The sequence below is a fragment of the Trichosporon asahii genome (genome assembly GCF_000293215.1).
Source record: "Trichosporon asahii var. asahii CBS 2479 unplaced genomic scaffold scaffold00050, whole genome shotgun sequence".
Taxonomy (NCBI): Eukaryota; Fungi; Basidiomycota; class Tremellomycetes; order Trichosporonales; family Trichosporonaceae; genus Trichosporon; species Trichosporon asahii.
Genome location: NW_014040874.1, coordinates 140,299 through 159,518, shown reverse-complemented (window position 1 = coordinate 159,518; position 19,220 = coordinate 140,299). Strand labels below are relative to the sequence as shown.

The following is a 19,220-nucleotide window of genomic DNA, read 5'->3' as shown; positions in this document are numbered from 1 at the left end:
TGATGATGATGATGATGAAAAGGAATGTCGATACGCCCCAATGTTTACCACTCAGAATCCTCGAGTTCGGCCCAAGGCGAGCCCGCGCGCATGTGGTTCAAAAGCTCAAGCATGTCGTGCAGGATATGCGCGTCGTGCGGTCTAAGCCGCCCATGGTCGAGATCGAGGAGGAAGCTGCGCCTCAGTTCGGCGAGCACACCGTCCAGCGTCTGCCGGCGGATGTAGAACGGATTCGGGCGAAGGATCATGGGCTGCGGGGGTGGTTTAGGATGACTGCTGAAGAGCTTTGAGAACTTGCGGCCCCGTTTTGCGCGCGCTGCCGCGGGCGGCGAGTCGTCCTTCTCCTTCTCTTGCGTGGTCTCGCGCTGGTGTTGCGGCTGCGGGTGCTGAGGGTGCTGCGGGTGTTGAGGGTGGTGCTGATGGGGGTGGTGCGGTGCGTGGGGTGGGTGGGCAGCATGAGCGGGGTGGGCCTGCTGCGGGATCCGCGACAGGTTCATAACAGACACAGAGCCGTGGGGCATATGCCCCTTTGCCTGCTTTGGCTTGCCAAAGAACCCGCTCAGCATGCGCGGCGAGGTCGCGTGTGTCCCGTACGGGCCCTTCTTCTCCCTCGGGTTGTCTTTCAGAACCTCCTTGTCCTTCTCGTGTCCTCCGTGACCGAGAGAAGAAGGAGCGGCGCGGACAGTCGAGTTGGTGGCCGAAGACGCCTCACGTTCGTGGGGGGCTGAGATATCTAAGCGCGACTCGGCCGACTGCGAGCGCAGATACTCGCTGAACGGGTCTGCGTGGCCGCGCTGAGACTGCAGCGAGGGTCGCTCGTGCCGCTCGTGTGTGGATGAGACGGAGGCGTGAGGCGTGTGCCCCTTGCCCTGCCGGCCGTGGCCTGGGTCGTGGGTGTGCACGCTGGCTCGGGGACCGTGGCCATGCGAGCTGGCAGCGCCGTTGGCAGGCGTGCCCTTGGCGTCTGGGGCTCCGTTCGCACGAGAAAAGCTGGGGAGGGGCGGAGCACTACTCCTCCTCTGCAGAGTGGTGGGGCCGGGGTTGAGCACGACGTCGCCGTGGTGCGACTGCCGGGGGCCGCTCGCCTGGTTAGTGCGAGCGGGTCGTTGTTGCTGTCCCGGATGTCCCAGTCCTGGACGTGGGTGGCGACCCATCTGCAGCGCGAGCGAGCTCTGGATGTGGAGAGTGTAGAGCTGCGGCTCGAGCTGGTCCACAATGGCAGCGAGGCGGACCTGGTCGTGCTCAATGAGGTTCATGAGGCCGAGGAGCGAGTGGCGATACCCCTCAAACGTCTCTTCGGGGGTGTGGTAGACAGCCGCTGCGGGCGAGGTGCTGATGAACATCCTATTCTCCTCGATGCCGGGCACGCCCATTGCCACGCCGACGGTGGGCGCTCCCTCCCGGATCTTGTCGAGGGCGTGCTTGTGCGCCGCCTCGTGCTTGACGGGCGGGAAGATCATCTCGGTCGGCGGCGCGTCGCCGAACAGGTGCTCGAGCTTCGAGGCGCGCTTGCGCGCGAGCCGCCGCTCCGTCTCGCTCATAGCGTAGATCGGGCTGGGGATTACGAAGCTCTTGACGCGCTCGCGGAGGGGGAGGCGGGGACTGCCGAGAGAAGTCTCGGAGGGCGACCGCACCGGACCACAGGTGGGGACATCGTCGTCGGGCGCGAGAACCAAACGCGGACTGATAGGCGAGCCCAGGATGCGCTGCAGCTTTGCGAGCTGGGCACGGCGGCGGGCCCGGATAGCCTCCTCGCGTGTCTGAGGGGGTGTCGATGGCGGGCTGCTCGGCGCACTGTCAAGCGGATTGTGAGTGGCAGGCGCCACAGTCTCCGTCACACTCGTCTCGCGACTGACGTACACTTGCAGGTTTTCCGGCACCTTCACCGCCTCGATCGGTCGCCTCAGCTTGCTCTTCGTGCGGCGCGGCATGCGGTCTTCGTGGTCCTCCTCGTCCGCGAGATGTGGCACACAGTCGTCGCGAGACCACTCTGGTCCGCGGTTCTCCGGCCACGACGCCTCGACCTTCGTGAGCACAGTCGTGCTTGCGACGGAAGGCTCGACGACGTACTGCCCCACGTCGGACTCGGGGAGCGACACACCCAGCACCTGCCCGAGCTTGCGGTTGCGGCGGATCAGGAGCGCCTTTTGTTGTTGTTCGAGCGTCGCAGTGCTGAGGGAGTGACCGTCGACCGACTGTGAGATACGCACGCGCGGCTTGGAGCGCTGGGGAAGGCTCTGAACTGGCGGGAGGCGCACCACGTCTTGCGGGTTCGGGAGGAGAATGGGCCGCGTATGTCCGCTGTCGCTTGACACTGATGGGCGCAGCGATGAGTCTGCTGATGCACGGGGGAGCAATGGGGCGATGCTGAGCCCACTTTCTGACATCATGTTATGATCGACAGAGGGAGACTCGGTCAGCGCATCGTGCTCGTCGGCGGGCTCGAGCTGATGTCCGAGAGGGTTGCTGTGGGTCAGTTACAACCTGCGGCGATCAACTCACTCGAGCGCCCTGACGAGCTCTATGCAGCTCTTTGACCCTCCTGCGTTGTCGTAGACGCTGCTGCCCCGAGCGCGCCGATTGGCCCAGGGAGAAGGACCCAGCGTGTCGCTGTCGTCTCTGGTGTGCTGCGCTTTGCTGGGGCGAGTCTGATGCCGGCTCGAAATCTGGACGTGTGCTGTGTTGCCAGCGGCCACCCCTGATCCCGTCGTCGCAAGCGAGGAGGTCCGAGTTGGAACGTGAAGTTTGGGCAGATCGGGGACACCCGAATGGCTGATGGAACTGAGCCGTGGAGGGTGTGGAATCGGTGCTTGGCGGGTGTCGAGTGACTGGTGCCTCGCCCGCGGGGATGGCGCTCGGTGAGGAACCGATGGAGGCGCTGGCAGAGGCGGATCCTTAGTTCTGGGAGACTCTGCCTCGCGGTCCCCTCCAAACGTTGCAAAGCTACGGTGCGAGTGCGCCGATGTCGGCTCAGGTGCAGTAGGGGTGGCGGGAGCCGCAGTGGAAGCGCCTCGAGGCTCTGTTGCATCTGGAGGAACGGTGAACGTGCGTTGCCGCCGGGACTTGGGAGGCGTCGGGGCCCTCACCAAGAGTCGGTCAGGTGGCGAACCAGAAGCACCGCCCAGCCCATCGTGCGAACTAGAAGCCAACGGCAACGCTGGTGGTCGGCTGGCTCGAGCAATGCTGCGAGTTCGCGTGTACGTGTCCTGAGACGGAGAGGTCTGTGTTTGCGTCTGCGGCAGTCTAGGTGGCGAGCTATCCGGCATGATGCTACGAGCCGAAGGCGGGGGCGAGGATGTCGCCGAACTCCAAGAAGATCGGTTGCTGAGCTTGATATCGGACACCCGCAAGAGTGTCACACTCGCCCGTCCCGCGATGCGATGTCCTCGAGAGCCAAAGGATCCTTGTGAATCTTGAGAGAGGGAACGGACAGGGTTCGGTCGATTGCTGGTGAAGCTTTCGATATCTTCTGGACCCTTTCCAGGACCGTGTGCTGGGGCAGAGATCGTTTGGGCGGTCAGCAGCTGGAAACCTTCCAACGTCAACGGCGATGACGGGGAGCTAGGCGGACTCGACGACGTCGAAGAAGACATCGTCGCTATTATAATGAGCCTTTTGAAGGCTGACACAACTGGACAAAAGAGTGACTAAGGTTGGTTGGCGCAGTGTTGTTGTTGTACCGAAGGAGCGACAATGTAACAGCTGAGGAGGTAATGTCGTGAACACTGGAAGGGTCAAAGCGCTCTGCTCAGTAGTGGGCTCAGCAAAGAACAGGCGAGACGCGCGAGCCGCAGGCTTGGTAAGGCCAAGCACCTCAGGAAAAGATATCAGGACGGAAAGGACATGCGTGTAGGGGATGGCGTCGGAGCGATCACGATTTCAGCGGGAGCTTAGGGTGAGGCAAGCGTGGTGTACCTTTGTCCTCGACGCTGATGTTTCGGAGCTAGCTTGATGGTTGCTTTGTTCCTGCGTGTGGACACTTAGTGGGAGAGGCAAAGTGGTCAGTCATGCGTGAGTGCGCTGGCGTCCTGTGAGACTGTTGATGCAGAGGCGCCGGAGAGCGCCAGAGCGCCCAGAGGGAAGCGAGAAGGGAGTGCAGATAGAGCGAGCCAGCCGAGGGCTAGGCAAGATAACCCCGGTGGTTTCAAGGGGCTAGAGAACCAGTGAACAATGCGCATGACAGGCCTCGGTCGCTTCAGACTGCTTCACGTTCCGAGGGTCGCTATCTCGTGGGTCCTGGACCGTATGCCTGACGCTATCACGCCGACCTGTTGCTGTCGTTGGGCGTGGGAGGTCTGGCTTGAAGGACATGGTCTAGAAGCTTGGGAGCTGGGGAAAGAGCTTGGAGCACTGATGCCTTGGAGCGCCTGGCATTCTGGCGTCCAAGCGCCCTGGTGTGCTCCGATCTTCAGGTCGGCATAGCGGCAGCGGATGACGCCGCTGGGGCCGCCGTAGCCAGGTGCGTCGACGACGGAAATGCGATCGTGATCGCAAAGCTTTAGGGACGAGGCGACGTGCGCCGGTCCGTGCGATGGGTTTCCCATAACGGTGTGCCGTGGCGCTCTGTCTGCCTGCCTCCCAGCCAAGGCTGGCCGACCGGAAGCCGCACTGACAATAAGCTTGGATCAGGAGCTGTGAGTCATGTTCTGTAAGCTTAATCGCGGAGCCCGGCTCAGAACTGGATGTTTGATGGTGATTTCGCTCGATGGACAATGATACGTGACCATCACAGAAGGAGGAAGGGGGCGAAAGTGCGTGCAGTTGAAACACTGCGAAAGACGGGCAGCTAAACAACATTCGAATGTCCAACAACCCAGGTTGCAAGCTCGGGTGGGCCGATCCGCAGGTGCGAAGGTTGTCTTGGTATTGCCGATCCGAGATGAACTGATGAAGATTCTCAAATGAAGATTTTCAAGCTCGTCGAAGAGGTCTAGGCGTTGTCGAGGTGGCCGTTGCTGACTTGCAGCGTCACTTGCTTATCTCGGTGGAGGTCGAGGGCGGTGACGGCAGCGGCGGACACATCCTCCATCGCCGCCTCCCGGGGCTCACGTGACTCCAGAATTTCCTGCGAGCAGAAGTCCACCCTCATGACGCTCTCGCCGCCATCAGCCGTGTTGCACACCCAACAACAACAGCGACACCAGAATGCCTCTCGACTTCATCGGGACGATCGACTCGGACGACGAGGGACCGATTCTCGAGGTTGAGTCGTCCAAGAAGGGCGGATCGGCCCAGAACCAGGGCGGACCCAGTGACGAGCTCAACACTGACTTTGTTTTCGACCTCGGCGGTGCTGGACCCGGTACTCTCGACCTCTGGGGAAACGGCACGGATACGGTGAAGGGCGGAAATGAGGCGATTAGCGTTGACGACATCATCGCACGAAGGACTGGAAAGCCCCTCGCCCCGTTCCGGGAACGCAAGCGGAGACGGGCGGAGGAGGCCGAGGGCAGCGATGAGGACGATGAGGACGATGAGGACGATGAGGACGAGGGGGACGAGGAGAGCGATGAGGACGAGGAGGAAAATGGAGAGAGCGGAGAGGAGGAGGACGAGGAGATGGACGTCTCTGGCGACATCGATATCGGTTCCGAGGGTGACGAGGAGGACGACGAGGAGGACGAGGAAGACGATGATGAGGCGATGGACGAGGATGTCGACTCCGACTCTGACGCCGAGTCCGTGGAGGACGAGGCTGAGATTGCGCGCAAGAACGCCTTCTTCAGCGCCGACCCGACAGCCGACAAGGAGAAGTCTGATCTCCCTACCACTTTCGCCTCGATGAACCTCTCCCGCCCTCTCCTCCGCGCTCTCAGCAGCCTCGGTTTCAACGCCCCTACGCCGATTCAGTCCCGCGCCGTCCCGCTCGCTCTTCTTGGCCGTGACATTCTCGGATCCGCCGTGACGGGTTCGGGTAAGACTGCGGCGTTCATGATCCCGATTCTCGAGCGTCTGCAGTACCGCGACCGAGGGAAGGGAGGTGCCGCGTGCCGTGTGCTCGTGCTGTGTCCGACGCGTGAGCTGGCTGTGCAGTGCGAGCAGGTCGGCAAGGCGCTCGCCGAGCGTGGAGGCCTCGATGTTCGATTCGCTCTTCTCGTCGGTGGTCTCTCCCTGAACGCGCAGGCGCACGCCCTCCGCACGCTTCCCGACATTCTCATTGCGACCCCGGGTCGTCTCATCGACCACCTGACGAACACGCCCTCGTTTACCCTCGGCGCGCTCGACATTCTCGTCATTGACGAGGCGGACCGAATGCTCGAGGCTGGATTCACGGACGAGCTGGAGGAGATTGTGCGCCAGTGCCCGCGCGGAAGACAGACAATGCTGTTCTCCGCCACGATGACGGACAGTGTCGACGAGCTCGTCAAGCTCTCGCTCGACCGCCCCGTGCGCGTGTTCGTCGACAAGGAGCGCAACACGGCGGCTGGCCTGACGCAGGAGTTTGTCCGTGTGCGTTCCGAGGAGACGCGCTCTCCGGCGCTTCTCACGCTTTGCAAGCGTACTGTTCACGAGAAGGCGATCATCTTCTTCCGCTCCAAGGCGCTCGCGCACCAGATGCGTGTCGTGTTTGGTCTCTGCGGCCTCGTCGCCGCCGAGCTGCACGGTAACCTGACGCAGGAGCAGCGTCTCGTCGCCCTCAACGACTTCAAGGCCGGCCGCGTTGACTACCTCCTCGCCACCGACCTCGCCTCGCGTGGTCTCGACATCAAGGGTGTCGAGACCGTTATCAACTACGACATGCCGGGCCAGCTGGCGCAGTACGTGCACCGTGTCGGACGAACGGCGCGTGCCGGACGCAAGGGACGGTCGATCTCGCTAGTCGGCGAGCCGGACCGCAAGATGCTCAAGGCCGTCATGAAGCGCAGCGACAAGGACCAGATCCGCCACCGCATCATCCCGCCCGAGGCGGTGCAGGCAATGTCTGCCAAGCTCGATGAGCTGAAGGAGGAGATCTCCGCCGTTCTCGCCGAGGAGCGCGAGGAGAAGCTCCTCCGGCAGGCGGACATGGAGCTGCGCAAGGGCCAGAACATGGTCGAGCACGAGGCCGAGATCTACTCTCGCCCGGCGCGCACATGGTTCCAGAGCGAGAAGGAGAAGGCGGCCGCGAAAGAGGCGGGCAAGTCTGCGCACCAGGGCGCGACGGAGCAGCTGCTGTCGCGCCGCGAGCGCAAGGCGCTCGAGCAGCAGCAGCAGCAGGCCGAGAAGAAGAAGGAGAAGCACGGCAAGTATGACGGCCTCTCTCGTCGCGAGAAGCGCAAAAAGATGGCCCGCGAGGAGGACGAGGCAGACCGCGCCGCGAGCAAGGCCACCGCCATGGCGATTCGTAATGCGAAGAAGGCCTCTAGGCCCCAGAAGATTACGGAGAACCAGCCCAAGCTCCAGCCCAAGAAGAAGGGCAAGAGCAAGAAGGCCGCGCCCGCCGCCGATGGAGGCAAGAAGACGGCCCCGAGCGCCAAAAAGTCCAAGTCGGCGTTCGACCACGAGGGTATGCGCGCCAAGAAGGTCCGCGTCAACCTCGACAAGAAGGGCAAGAAGGGGCCCAAGAAGGGCAAGAAGTAGACAGAGGGGTGTTTTCTGGTCTTCAGGTGTTTCCATAGATGCATATTTCCATTACAGCACAGCATATCTACGAGCAGCGGCAGCAGACATGGGCCGGGTGAGGTTGTAAGACTAATACACTACTGCTGGCTACTGACCGGGCTACCAGCCCTCCTTCTTCCAACTTCCCTTGAACCCGTGAACGAGGGCGTTTTGCGGGTTCCCCACGCGTCCGGCGCCAAAGTCCTTGTGGCCGCCGGGGCTGAACGCCGTGATAGGGAGGATGAGGACCTCGCCGATCCGCGTTGGGCGCGTGATGCCGCGGAGGTCCTTCCAACTAACTCGATATCGGGCGAGGAGGTACGCCATGACCGCGTCCGTGAAGACTCCGGGGCCAGTCCAGTTGATGACGGAGAGGTGGTCAAAGGTCTCCTCATGGGGACTGTCGTGCTGTACGAGAGGGCGATCGATCTGGAGTGCCGTCCGGCCCTCTTCTTCCAGCTTCGCTTTCGCGGCGCGGAAGCTCTTCTCGACGTCCTCGAGCTGCTTCTTCTGCTCCTCGTACTCGTGCATGGCAGAGACGTAGGCCGTGTTGCGCACGACGCGACGCACCGCCTCGAGCATGACGGGGTGCGAGGGCGCGCTCGCCAGCGCCCACTGGCAGATACCCAGGGGTCGGGGCCAGTTGCGCTGCCAGTTCAGGTCAGAGTGCACATCGACGTCGATGCCGAGTACAATCGCCGCGTCCCGCCCCTCGAACTTTTGCCGCCACCCCGGCCCGTCGGTCCGGTTCACGTTTAGCCAGTGCACCTCGTGCCGGCCCCATTCGGAGATGGGCTCGGTCGGCGTCGTGTCCGTGTCGACGTATACGCCTCCCTTCACCAGTGGCAGAAGGTAGCGCAGGAAATCGGCTTTGAGCACGCCCCGGTTCAGCGTGTGCCACGTCCATGAGACGTCCTGGATGTCACGGTCGTTGTGATCCTTTGGTGGCTCGGCGGGAGGGAATGTCTCGCGCACGAATCGCTCGGCAGCGTCGTCGCTGTAGAAGTCGAGCGTCCATCCGGGATTGTCCTCGACCCACTTGGCGCCCGTCTTCGTCTCGTTCTTGTCCGTCTGGAAGATCGTCTTGAAGTCCCACATCGGCTTCAGCGGCGCCTCCATGTCCTGCCCCGACGGGGCCAGATACATCGACTTGTGCGACGGCGGGAGGTGCGCATGAATCCCAGCCTGGAACCTGCCACGGAGCGAATCGGGAATGAGCGTCGACGTGAATTGCCACAGGTTGACAAAGAATCTGGCCGTCAGCTCTACACTATCGCTCACGTAGATTGCCCTGCAAGATCAACTACTCACTCCGTCGTGCCCTCATATCCCTCGACGAAGCCAATATGGTAGCTCTCGTCCGCCTTGGGTCCAAGCTCGTAGAATTTCCGCCCGAGCCCGTCGGTTCCGACCCAGTCGCCCAGCTTCGCCTCTGCAAGCGGGGTCGGAACCGACTGCCACAGCCACTCCTTGAATGCAAAGCCGAAGCCAAGGATCATGAGGACTGTGCCCAGAGCCATCATTCCGAACAGCTGCTTCTGGCGCGAGTACACCCAGCGCTCGCTCTGCGTCCCGCCGCCAGGGAGCAGCTCGTACTTGTGCTGCAACATTGCGGAGCGTCTGATCGCTGGAGCTCTTGGGTCGTGTTGGTGTTGACACTGCTGCGGAAGTCGCAGCTGTTAGAGTGGTCGATGTCTGTTTTGAGAGGGCGACGAGACAGCAAGGAGGTAGGGAAGAGAGGTGGAAGGAGCGTTGTGCGCTCAACCGACAGCACACTCAGCGGCGAGGTCGCCAAACAGCAAAGTGGTGGTAGAATGGACGGAGCGAAGAGACACTCAGACGACGCAGACTAAGGCTGCACGCTGTGAGCTGCAGCAGGTTGCAGGTGCAGCGGTGCGAGGGCCGCGAAGAAGGGCGCGCACGCGTAAAAATACGACCCAAGTGCCGATCGGCGGGCTGCGCGCTGCGGTCGCCGAAATAAATGGTCTGAATGTCGTGCTGCTGCTGCGCTCAACCCGAGCTATTCCTTGATGGCGTTAGGGCAGTCTGTCACCTTCTTGCGCCTGTCGCCGAGAAAACGGCCGAAGAGGGGTTCCGTTCTTGCTTTGGACTTTTACCTCGCACCTCCGCTGTCGATAGATAAGGCTAGCGCGACGGGGCGTGCACGCGTGCGCTGGCTGTGCCGCTGGCCGGCAGGTAATGGTGAGTGGTCAAGAAGGAAACGAAAGACATCGACATCAGAAACCTAACTGCCGAGCAAGTCAGGCTTATGAGAGTCGGCGGGGTGCATTCGAAACCCGCCAAGATGGGCATGGTCAGCTCAGGCGTCAAGTCAGAGCGTAAAGCATGAGAGAGCAGAGGTGGAGGGAGAGAGGAACGAGGAACGGAGACGATCTCATCTCTCGGAGCTGCGACGACAGGGGTATGCCGTGCCTCCTGTGATTCCTGCGACTCCCGTAGCTTTCTCCAGATACCAGCTAGTGAGAAAGGCAGGACGGAGTAGAACTCGGATGGAGGGTATGGGAACAAGGGCAACAAGGGGCCGAAGGGGCTTCGGTGCGGCATGTGATGGCTGCGGGAATGCATGCTCAGGCTCACCCCGTAGTCAATGTTCAGGCCAACTTTGTCCCACTGAGCCCACAGAGGTAGTCTTGGATTGACGTAAGCTCCTCCACCGCTCCTGATAGCAGTGCAAAAGAATCGCGGCTCCGTGTTTCTGATTCAGACGCAGCGACCGTTGCCATCGCTTCCGGATCCTAACTCCCTTTCCGGCTAGGTCCCTCGTAGAGATGCCTACGTATCGCGTGCAACTCGCTACAGCCATCGCAGTCGATGACTGTGACATTCCAGAAGCCACAGGCTCGAACTTCAAGAAACAGTGAATGCGCAAGTCGCCGCATTCCCAACTTCCCAACTCGCACTGCCCAGTCGCTATATCAGGAACTTTCCAAGATCCATCAAACCGCGCCGCAGCCGCGCACTGTCCGTTCGGCAGTCCGCTCGGACGTATCGCGCGCCAACGTTCAGGAAGCAAGCTGGCCGCTCCATGTGGTCTTATCTATGGGCTAACAGATGCAGCCAACCACGTCGGCGGCTGACGAGACGCGACGAGCTAGCAGAGCTAGCAGGATATGACATCAGGGGCGCAGGGATTACGCAGGGCACACGTCTGCAGGGCTTGTGTCAGCCTGAATTGTTCCTACCCAGAAACCCATTCACCCAAAAGGCTAATCAACAAACGTTCATCCCCTCATCAACATGCACCCGCGGTCCAACACCACTCCGCACTCCTGCACTAGAGCTTCTTTACTCACAGCGGGACGCTATTCGCCCAATGCATACATGCCAAATACAAAGTCTGCCTATCGTACATTTGTCCTCCGCCGCGCTCACTCCTCATTTCACGCACATTGCTATTGTGGCGCGAAGGGGAGCGTCTGCTGTCCGCGCACAGGATCCGACATACGGATCACCTTCTCGTTCGCCTTGGTCGTCATGCCCGCCATGTCCTGGGGCGTGATGAAGATGTACTGCTTGTTATCACTCTCACGCGCGCTTTCAATGAGAAGGTTAGACGCAATCTTGCGGTTGACCATGTCCAGGAACACATCCCACTCATCGAGGCAGCGGATTGTATTACCGGACGTGTCCCACAGCGCCGCCAGGAAGGATACGGTCGAGTACGACCGCTCACCACCGGAGAGATTGATGGGCGCCTTGGTGTACTGGCTCGCGCCTCCCTGGGTCTCCTTGCCGACATTGTTCGTCTGCACACGGAGAGACAGAGTTTCATTGTCGTGGTTGAAAACGAGACGGCCATCGAACCCACGCTTGTGAATGTTGGCAATGAAGGCTGTGCGAGCTCGCACCGCGACGTGGTGACGGAGCTCCTGCCACTTGGTCTGGCGCTGAATGACATTCTTCTTCAGTTCCGCAGCCAGCGTCTCCACGCCGTGGATCTTCGTGCGAGACTCGTTTAGCTTTTGCAGGGCCTCCTCGTAGTTGGCAGTGAGGTCGTCGAGGTTGATGTTTGTCCTGAGCGTTAGTTATCGGGTGAAGGCAGTTGGAAACCGGCTGTAGTTACTCACTGCTTCTCCGCCTCCTTCAGCTGCCTCTCCAGCGAGTCGTTGTTCTTCTTAATGGCCTCGGAAGTCCTCGTGGTCTCGACGCGATCACCGAAGCCTTCCGCCTTGACGGACCACTCGATAGCCATCCGTTGAACTTTCTCAAGCTCAGCCGTCATCACAGTGATGCGCCCTTCATAACGCTTCTGACCTTCCTTGCGAATATTGATGGTTTGCTGAAGCTCAGTTCGCTGCACCATCATCTCGTTAATGGCTTCCTGACAACGTCAGCTTCAATGGCAATTGCGAGCTTACCTTCTTCTGCCGATAAGTTCCGCTGTTAAGCTTCTCATCGAGCTCCTTGATCTTGTCCTCAGCTTCCCGCTGAGCTCGCATGACGCGCTTGAGAGCACCCTCCTGCAGGGCCAACTGCTTCTCACAATCAGTGATCTCGGCTTCCACTTCAGAGCGTGTCGAGATCAGAGCGTCTCCAGTCGTCGGCTGAAGCTTCTCCAGCTCATCATCGAACTGCCGGAGTGATCGTTCCATCTTGAGGCGACCCTCCTGGAGACGCTGCAAAGATTGCTGCTGGTCAGCGCATTCAACTTGAAAGACTCACGTTTGCAGCCCGAAGTTTGCCGTCCGCATCCCGCTTAGCTCGGACAGCAGCATCCATCTCGGCGAGAGCTCTGTCGCGTTCCTGCTCGGCAACCTGAACTCTTCCCTCGAGGTTGCGGCGCTCGGCCTCCGTGTCCCTGACAAACAGGCCCGGGCCCCTCCAGTTGGGCAGGGGGTTCAACTGCGTCATGCTGCTCCGTTAGCCGTGGACTGCGGACCTGTACTCACTTGGCTCGACCCGTCTGGTTCTTCATATCCGCACTGAGCACCGTAATCTGGTCGCTCACGTTCGAACCTAGTAGCCGATCGATCAGGTCCTTGCCCGCATGCGCTGTTCTCGCGACAAACACCCTTTCAATGCGAGCTTGGTTGATGAAGATGCGGAGCACCTCTTCGTTGGAGAATTTGAGTTTGCTAAGGATAGTCTCTCCTCTCGATGAGAGGTCACCTCGCGAGTAGTCGAACATGTCACCTCGCCACTGCAGTACGGGCGGGAACTTGCTTGCAATCCCCGCGACAGCGTACCCGTTGGTACCACGACTACACTCGGTAAGGATCTTCAGAAGCGTCAAGCGGTCCTCATCGCATCGAACAGCGAAGGAGTTCATCAGACCTCCGAGGAAGGATTCGAGCACGCCACGGTAGCTTTCATCTTCGAGCTGGACGTATCGACCCAGCGGTCCGAGCGGGGTCCCAGCTCGCCAGGTCGCTTTCTGGATACGATCCATGACCAGTCTGATGTTGTTACCAAACTTCTCGAGACCGTCGCGGGATGCTCTCTGAAACGGCTGCAGATTCCTCCGCGCTTGATCCAGAGCTTGGGCAGCTTCGTCTCTCAAAGCCGCCTTGGCCTGCTGAACTTGCTCAGCCACCTGACAAGCAGCTTCTGCATCGCTCGCTTCCTTCTCTTTCGTGGGCTGAGCTCGGGTCATGTTCTGAAGAAGGCCCTGGTGGTGCTTGATCTTATCGCGGAGCGCTTCCATCTGAGGGTCCACTGCAGAGCCCTGATCACGGGCTTTGGCAGCAATCTTCTTGTCAAGATCGGCGACCTCGGCCTTCTTCCTTTTGATCTCGCTCCTGAGTTCCTCGATTGATTCCTGCGGGTCAGATCATTGAGGGCGCGGAGACTTACGTTGACCATCTCTACCTCCGACTCCGCCTTCGCCAATTCCTTCTTCGCGTCCTTTTTCTCCAGTTTCAGAGGCACAATCTCGTTAAGATCCTCCTGAGCCTCGGTCTCGAGCTCGCTGATATCCTCGGTGAGCTTTGCAATTTTGGACTTGTCGTCAGTATCCTGGGAAGTTGGCATGGCGTACCTTGTGCTTGTTAATCTCCTCCTCAACTTGCTTCAGCTTCTCCTTCTCCTGGTCGAGTCGTTCCGTCATGTCCTCGACATCCTTCTCCTTCTGGATGACATAGGACCACGCGAGCTCTCTCCGGCATCGGTCGTGCTCGAGACGAATATCAGCCACTCTTCTCGCCACCTGGATCTGCGCCCCCAGGCGCCTCACCCTGGCTTCCAGACCAGGCTCGGCTTCCTTGGCAGCAGCAACTTCACGCTCCATCTTCAGCACCGTAGACTGGGTAGCGCTGTACGAGTCGGCCAGAAACTGGAGGTTCGTACCTCGGAGGAAGAACGAGTACAGCTTGCGCTCATCCGTGGTAGCGAGGAACGACTTTGCGGCGTCCTGCGTCAGGAGCGTGAGCGGAGAGTCAATGTCGAGATTGAAGTGGTTCATGATGTTCTTGAGCTCGATCGACTTCTTCTCGATGATGTTGCCGCCACGAACCGTACGGAACTTGTACTGCGAAGTACCATTGCGATCAATGATACGCTCAATGATGATGTCGTCGGTGTACCTGTCGGGTTCGAACGCATCTGGGCCCTTGTTGGCGATCGTGAGAGTGATGATCGCGCGGCTGAGTGTCAGTCTCTAACCGCACAGAATCACTTACTCTGCACCGTGCATGATCAAGTCCTTTATCCCCTGGCCACGACCAGTGATTGCCGCCTTGGCTCCAAGGGCCACTGCGACGGCGGTGAGGACGGCACTCTTGCCGCTGCCGTTGTGACCGACGAGGAAGTTCAAGCGCGGCGCGAACTGCACTGTCAAGTTCTTGTGACACATAAAGTTCACGAGATTGATACTCTTGAGAACTCCAGCTTCCGACACAGTCTGTTATTGGTCAGCTAGGGGCGTCACCTATGAAGCTGGCTCCACTGCACTCACGCCCATGTAGCGGCCCCTCCTAGCGCGCGCTGCATTGAAAGCCTGCTCATTCTTCTCGTCGTCATCGAGATCGGAAGGATCGTAGTCCATTGCGTCGTCCTCCGGATCCTCGGTCGCCGCTGTCCTCTCGAGTTTCACGCGTTTAATCTGACGCGAAGTTAGTGCACCACAGCCAGACTGTAACTTACGGAGCGGTCTCCCTCATCTTCGCTTTCCGTGCTGTCACGCCGCCTAGGGCTGCGCGACAAGCTTCTTGCCATGTTGACGAGATCCCGCGAGGGAAGGAAGACAATGCGAGTGCTGGTGGAGTATAGAGTGTCGAGGACATTACATGACCTTCCTCGCCCGAAGTCTGGTCGCGTCAACTGGCGGCATCAAATTGGGCGCGTATCATGACCGTGCCTGGAGACAAACAATCCAGGGTGGAGTGTCTTCCCTTTCCCCTCCCTATGGCGCTCCTTTTGCCACTGATCCCTCCGTAATACATGCATGACAGCAAGAGACGGTTCAAGGAAGCTATAGACACATGTTCTATGCGTCTAGTATTCTATCTATCTTTCAGAAGTGCTGAGGAAAACAGTTGCAGTTCACTTCTCGAGGCCACGGGCCATGAGCTTGTCGACGTGCTCCCTGACGCCCTCCTCCCACTCATACCAGGTGACGCTCGCCATGAACGTGTCGCGAACCATGCACTGTGCGTTCTCGACGCCCTGCCGGCCCTCTGTTCTGTCAGCTTTGAAGCATTCCCCATCCCAGCTGTCGTACCCACCCCTGACGCCGATCTTGCCCTCGGGAAGCACGATGAGAGCACGGAGCACGCCTTCCTTCGTGAAACCCATGCGGGCGGCCGTCTTAGCGCTCTGAGCGTTGATCGAGTTGGCCTTCCACTGGCAACGGCGAAGGCCCAGGCCACCATCCTCCGGAGCATCGAGGATGCGGTGCATCAGCAGGCCCACCGTCTCCGTCGTGACGTATGTGCGCTGCCGTCAGTTTCAGACAACAGCCGAGTAAACTCACATGGAACGGCGAAAGCACGATGAGCCACCCGATCTCGCCCATCATGTGCGCGCGGCTGCATTCCATCAGCGTCACCGTGCCGGCAAACACATAGTCCTCCGGGGCAGTCGTCTGATTGTCCAGCGGCGCGGCATAGATGGCGTGGCGAAGGTCGGCCTGCTGTCAGCTTCTCTCTAGTCCACGGAAGCAAGACCTACAGGGTTCCGTCGCCCGGCCTCCAGGAACTGACACGCCTCGTCGACGCTCGTGTTCACGTTACTCGGGATGTACGTCAAGACCTCAGGGTGCGCCTTCGTACCCTCATACAGCAGCTTGGCGTGAAGTTTGGGCTGAGCGTTAATTCCAAGAGAGACGGTGCGCAACTCACGACAAACGGCCGGAGCTGGACCCTGTGCCCCGTCAGGACCTTGGGCTCGAACATGAAGTTGAAGTCATAGTCCTCGGGCTCAGTGTCGAGGTTCACATTCGGGATGCGCTCAGTCTTTGGCGGCTGCCAGGTGTTCTTGAACTCTGTCTGCGTCGCTGCCATCCTGGATTCCGTGAGATGGGAATGAAAGTTGACAAAGGAGAAGCATTCCGAGGCTCCGACTCAAATATCAGGCTCCATCGTGATCGACTCAACTGGGACCTCCACCTCCACTCGTACCCGCCCACATGCGTTTCCGTAGTGAGTCATCGGACTTGCCCGTTGGCCCTGATAAGCGACCAGGTTGTCAAGCAACATTCAAGATTCCAGCAGCAAGTTGTCTCTAGTCTATCTATACATGGCACGATACAATGGTTACGAGTTGAGCTTAGCCTCGAGCCGCCTCAGTTCTTGCGGGGTGAAGCGGAGGATGACACTGAGGACACGGACGAGGTTCGGTCGCATCTCGCGGTGCTCGAGGAACTGCAGGATGACGTTGCGGAGGTACTCCAGGTTGACCTCTTCGTCCTTGTTGCTGTCCCCGCTTGGAGTAGGCGAGGCAGTACCGCTCGTCTGCTTGTCACTGGCAGCAGAAGTAGGGGTGGGAGCGTTCGAGCCCTGAGCCCAGTATCCGACACCCGGGTTGCGCTGGCGCTCCATCAGCTGCACCGAGCTCTGGATCTTGCGCATCTCATCGCGGATGGTCTTGTTTGTGGCACGGAGCTGGGTGACCTGCTGCCGGCTCTCGTCGAGCTGCTGCTGGAGTGCACCCGTGCCGCTCTGCGCGGTCTCGAGCTCTTCCCGCGCCGCACGCTCTGCCTCGAGAGCTACAGCAACATCTGCGCGAGCCTCGTCGACGGCCGCCCGCAGCTCCACGATCTGCCGCTCGAGGTCACGCTTCGCCGCGTCCTGCGCGTCGATCTGCGCATCCCGTTCCTTCCGTGCGGCAGCGGCTGTCGCAGCGTCGGCATCCCTTTCGGCTAGCGTGCGCCTCACGGCCTCCAGTTCGCGGACGCGCTGCCCCAGCTTCTGGGCCCAGTCCTCCTCGAGCTCGTTGCGTTCCCGTTCAAGCGAGCGGATCTTCGCACGGAGGTCGCTGAGCTTGGTCTCGGACCGCGCCTCGGCCTCAGCGAGCAGACGCTGCACCTCCGCCGCGCTCGTGCCGGGCGCAGTCTCCTCTCGCGCGACGACCGGCGCCGCCTCATGCCGCGAGGCATCCTCTAGCAGAGCAATGCGCTCGTTCGCCTCACGCAGCTCGAACTCGAGCTCCTTCGTCCGCGTCTGCGCTAGTTCCATTTCAGCTCGTGCTGACTCGGCGTCGGCTTGCCGCGACTCGATCGTGCCGAATTGCTCCGCGTTCTTAGCGTGCATTTCCTTCACTATCGTCTCGAGACCGGTGATCTTGGCGTTCTTCGCAGTGATCTCCTTCGAGTGCGCAGCCTGAAGTCAGCCAAATGACCGACCTTCGCAACCTACCTTCGTGGTGATCATCTCGAGCTCCCATGCAGCCTTCTTGGCAGCGAGATCCTTCTCGGCACGCTCCTTGGCGCTGGCGAGTTCCCTCTCGAAGCCTTTTCGCAGCTGGTTGACCTCACGCTCACGCGCGGCTTTGGACTTCTCAAGCTCCTCGTTGGCCTTGCTGCGCTCCGCGCGCTCAGCTGCTCGGTCCTTCTCGATCTCCTCCTTCTCCTTCTCGATTTTGACTAGCTTCTGGCGCACGGTCTTGAGCAGGCTGATGGCCTTTGAACGCTTTTCCTCTTCCTCCTTGATCGTGGTCTGCGCCTTGGCGAGATCGGCCCGAAGCTGACCAACGGTCACAGCATCGTCGGCACCCTTCGAGAGGGTTGACTCAGCAGAAGAAAGCTGAGAGCGGAGCTGATCAACGAGCTCGGATTGCGATTTGGACTCGAGCTTGTGCGTTTCCCGCATTTCCTGCATGCGCGATTCTTGCACTGGATGTCAGTTCGAACCAACTCTACCAGAACTTACGCTTCATCTTGTCTTGCAATCTGGTCAGCTCCGTGGTGATCATGTCCACCTTGCCAGTGACCATACGGACCCATCCCTCGAGGGCGTCAGAGTCGGCAATGCCACCGTCCACGGGGGTCAGCTCCTTGAGCACCTTGTTGGCCGCGTATGACTGAGACAGGAGTTCAGTATACCGCTTGGACAGATCTAGACGTCAGCTCCCCGGTCTACGTCACAAGTCCTACCTTCGAATCGACGTTCAGTGTCCGCCAGCGTCTTGGCCGGATCGTCCTCCGTAGGTGTTGGCAGCCGTATTGGCGCGGGCACCTCATCCTCGACCTTGGCAGCTGGCTTCTCCTCGGCGGCGTCCTTCTTCACCTTCTCGGGTTCCGTTGGTTCAACAGAGGCCGGAGTCTCGTCCTTAACGGCGGACTCTACTGAGGGCTCAACGGCGGTCTTCGCATCCTCGGCCGGTTTCGGGTCTTCCGCCTTCTCGGCGCCAGCGTTGCCACCCTTCTTTCCCTTCTTGTTCTTCTTCTTCTTGCCCCCGCCAAAGGGAGCTGGCTCAGCAGCAGGTGTTGACTGAGCCGCCTTGGATTCAGAGTCCACCTTGACCTCCGGGGCGTCGGAGGCTGCGTCAGCCTTCGCCTCAGCCTCCTTGACCTCAGTATCGGGCGCCGGTTCCGCCTCTTCATTCTTTTCGGGTGCCGGAGACTTCGGAGGCGAGGTCTTAGCCGTTTCAGATGCTTCTGCGGGCGCAGGAGTCGCTTGACCGCTGACGGCAGTCGAAGTGTTGGGTGTGCCGAGGTCGAACTGAGGCGCGAGGAGCTCGGGCTTGTCCTTTGAATCTTTGGCATCGGCTTTCGTCGCACATTCGTCGGGCTTGCTCTCTTCCTCCGGCTCCTTCTTGTTCTCCTCGGCCCTTTCAGCCTCTGTCTTCTTCAGCGGACTGGAGCTGCGTTTCTGTGCCCTGCCAGCCGCTTCGATGTCGGCGCTGCTTGGACGGGAACCCTCCTGGGAATTTCGGAAGCTGCTGAAGCTTCTTCGGAGCTCGTTTAATCCGCTGACTGCCGAGTCCGCGAGATGAGAGGCGCTTCCTGTCGGTGGTGGGGAGCGAGGCGATTGTGGTCGATCGTCTGCCTTGGCAGCGGTGGCGGGGTTGCTGGCTTTGCGATCGAGCGGCGGGTTGCTGGGCTTCCGGTCGAGAGGCGGTGTCTGCGCCTGCTGAGCAGCGGTCAGGGCACGCTGTTGCAGCGAGCTTCCCGTCGCTTCGAGCTGGTTGACGGCCGCCTTGAGCCTGTCAGACAGGCTCACGCCGGAGAACATGGTCGGTTG

The 19,220-nt window shown here is 60.3% G+C and overlaps 5 protein-coding genes across 5 annotated transcripts; 1 reads left to right on the top strand and 4 right to left on the bottom strand.

Moving 5' to 3' along the window:
* Positions 1-44: 44 nt before the first annotated feature.
* Positions 45-3,593, bottom strand: A1Q1_01269 (uncharacterized protein; the record flags this gene model as incomplete). Its single annotated transcript, XM_014324342.1, has 3 exons — positions 45-2,024; positions 2,071-2,380; positions 2,503-3,593. The coding sequence occupies 3 exons, from the start codon at positions 3,591-3,593 to the stop codon at positions 45-47; spliced, it is 3,381 nt and encodes a 1,126-aa protein (XP_014179817.1).
* Positions 3,594-5,145: 1,552 nt separating this feature from the next.
* Positions 5,146-7,560, top strand: A1Q1_01268 (ATP-dependent RNA helicase; the record flags this gene model as incomplete). The annotated part of the gene is made up of 1 exon (XM_014324341.1): positions 5,146-7,560. The coding sequence occupies one exon, from the start codon at positions 5,146-5,148 to the stop codon at positions 7,558-7,560; it is 2,415 nt and encodes an 804-aa protein (XP_014179816.1).
* A 141-nt stretch (positions 7,561-7,701) lies between these two features.
* A1Q1_01267 (alpha-1,6-mannosyltransferase) lies at positions 7,702-9,191 on the bottom strand (the record flags this gene model as incomplete). The annotated part of the gene is made up of 2 exons (XM_014324340.1): positions 7,702-8,851; positions 8,893-9,191. The coding sequence occupies 2 exons, from the start codon at positions 9,189-9,191 to the stop codon at positions 7,702-7,704; spliced, it is 1,449 nt and encodes a 482-aa protein (XP_014179815.1).
* A 1,803-nt stretch (positions 9,192-10,994) lies between these two features.
* A1Q1_01266 (uncharacterized protein) lies at positions 10,995-16,040 on the bottom strand (the record flags this gene model as incomplete). Its single annotated transcript, XM_014324339.1, has 15 exons — positions 10,995-11,616; positions 11,670-11,896; positions 11,961-12,218; positions 12,265-12,444; positions 12,492-12,558; positions 12,612-13,360; positions 13,411-13,527; positions 13,580-14,123; positions 14,220-14,440; positions 14,495-14,641; positions 14,683-14,794; positions 15,086-15,215; positions 15,264-15,474; positions 15,709-15,822; positions 15,879-16,040. The coding sequence occupies 15 exons, from the start codon at positions 16,038-16,040 to the stop codon at positions 10,995-10,997; spliced, it is 3,861 nt and encodes a 1,286-aa protein (XP_014179814.1).
* Positions 16,041-16,292: 252 nt separating this feature from the next.
* On the bottom strand, positions 16,293-19,211 carry A1Q1_01265 (vesicle-mediated transport-related protein; the record flags this gene model as incomplete). The annotated part of the gene is made up of 4 exons (XM_014324338.1): positions 16,293-17,342; positions 17,394-17,863; positions 17,907-18,057; positions 18,117-19,211. 4 exons carry the CDS (start codon positions 19,209-19,211, stop codon positions 16,293-16,295), a joined length of 2,766 nt encoding a protein of 921 aa, XP_014179813.1.
* Positions 19,212-19,220: the final 9 nt, after the last annotated feature.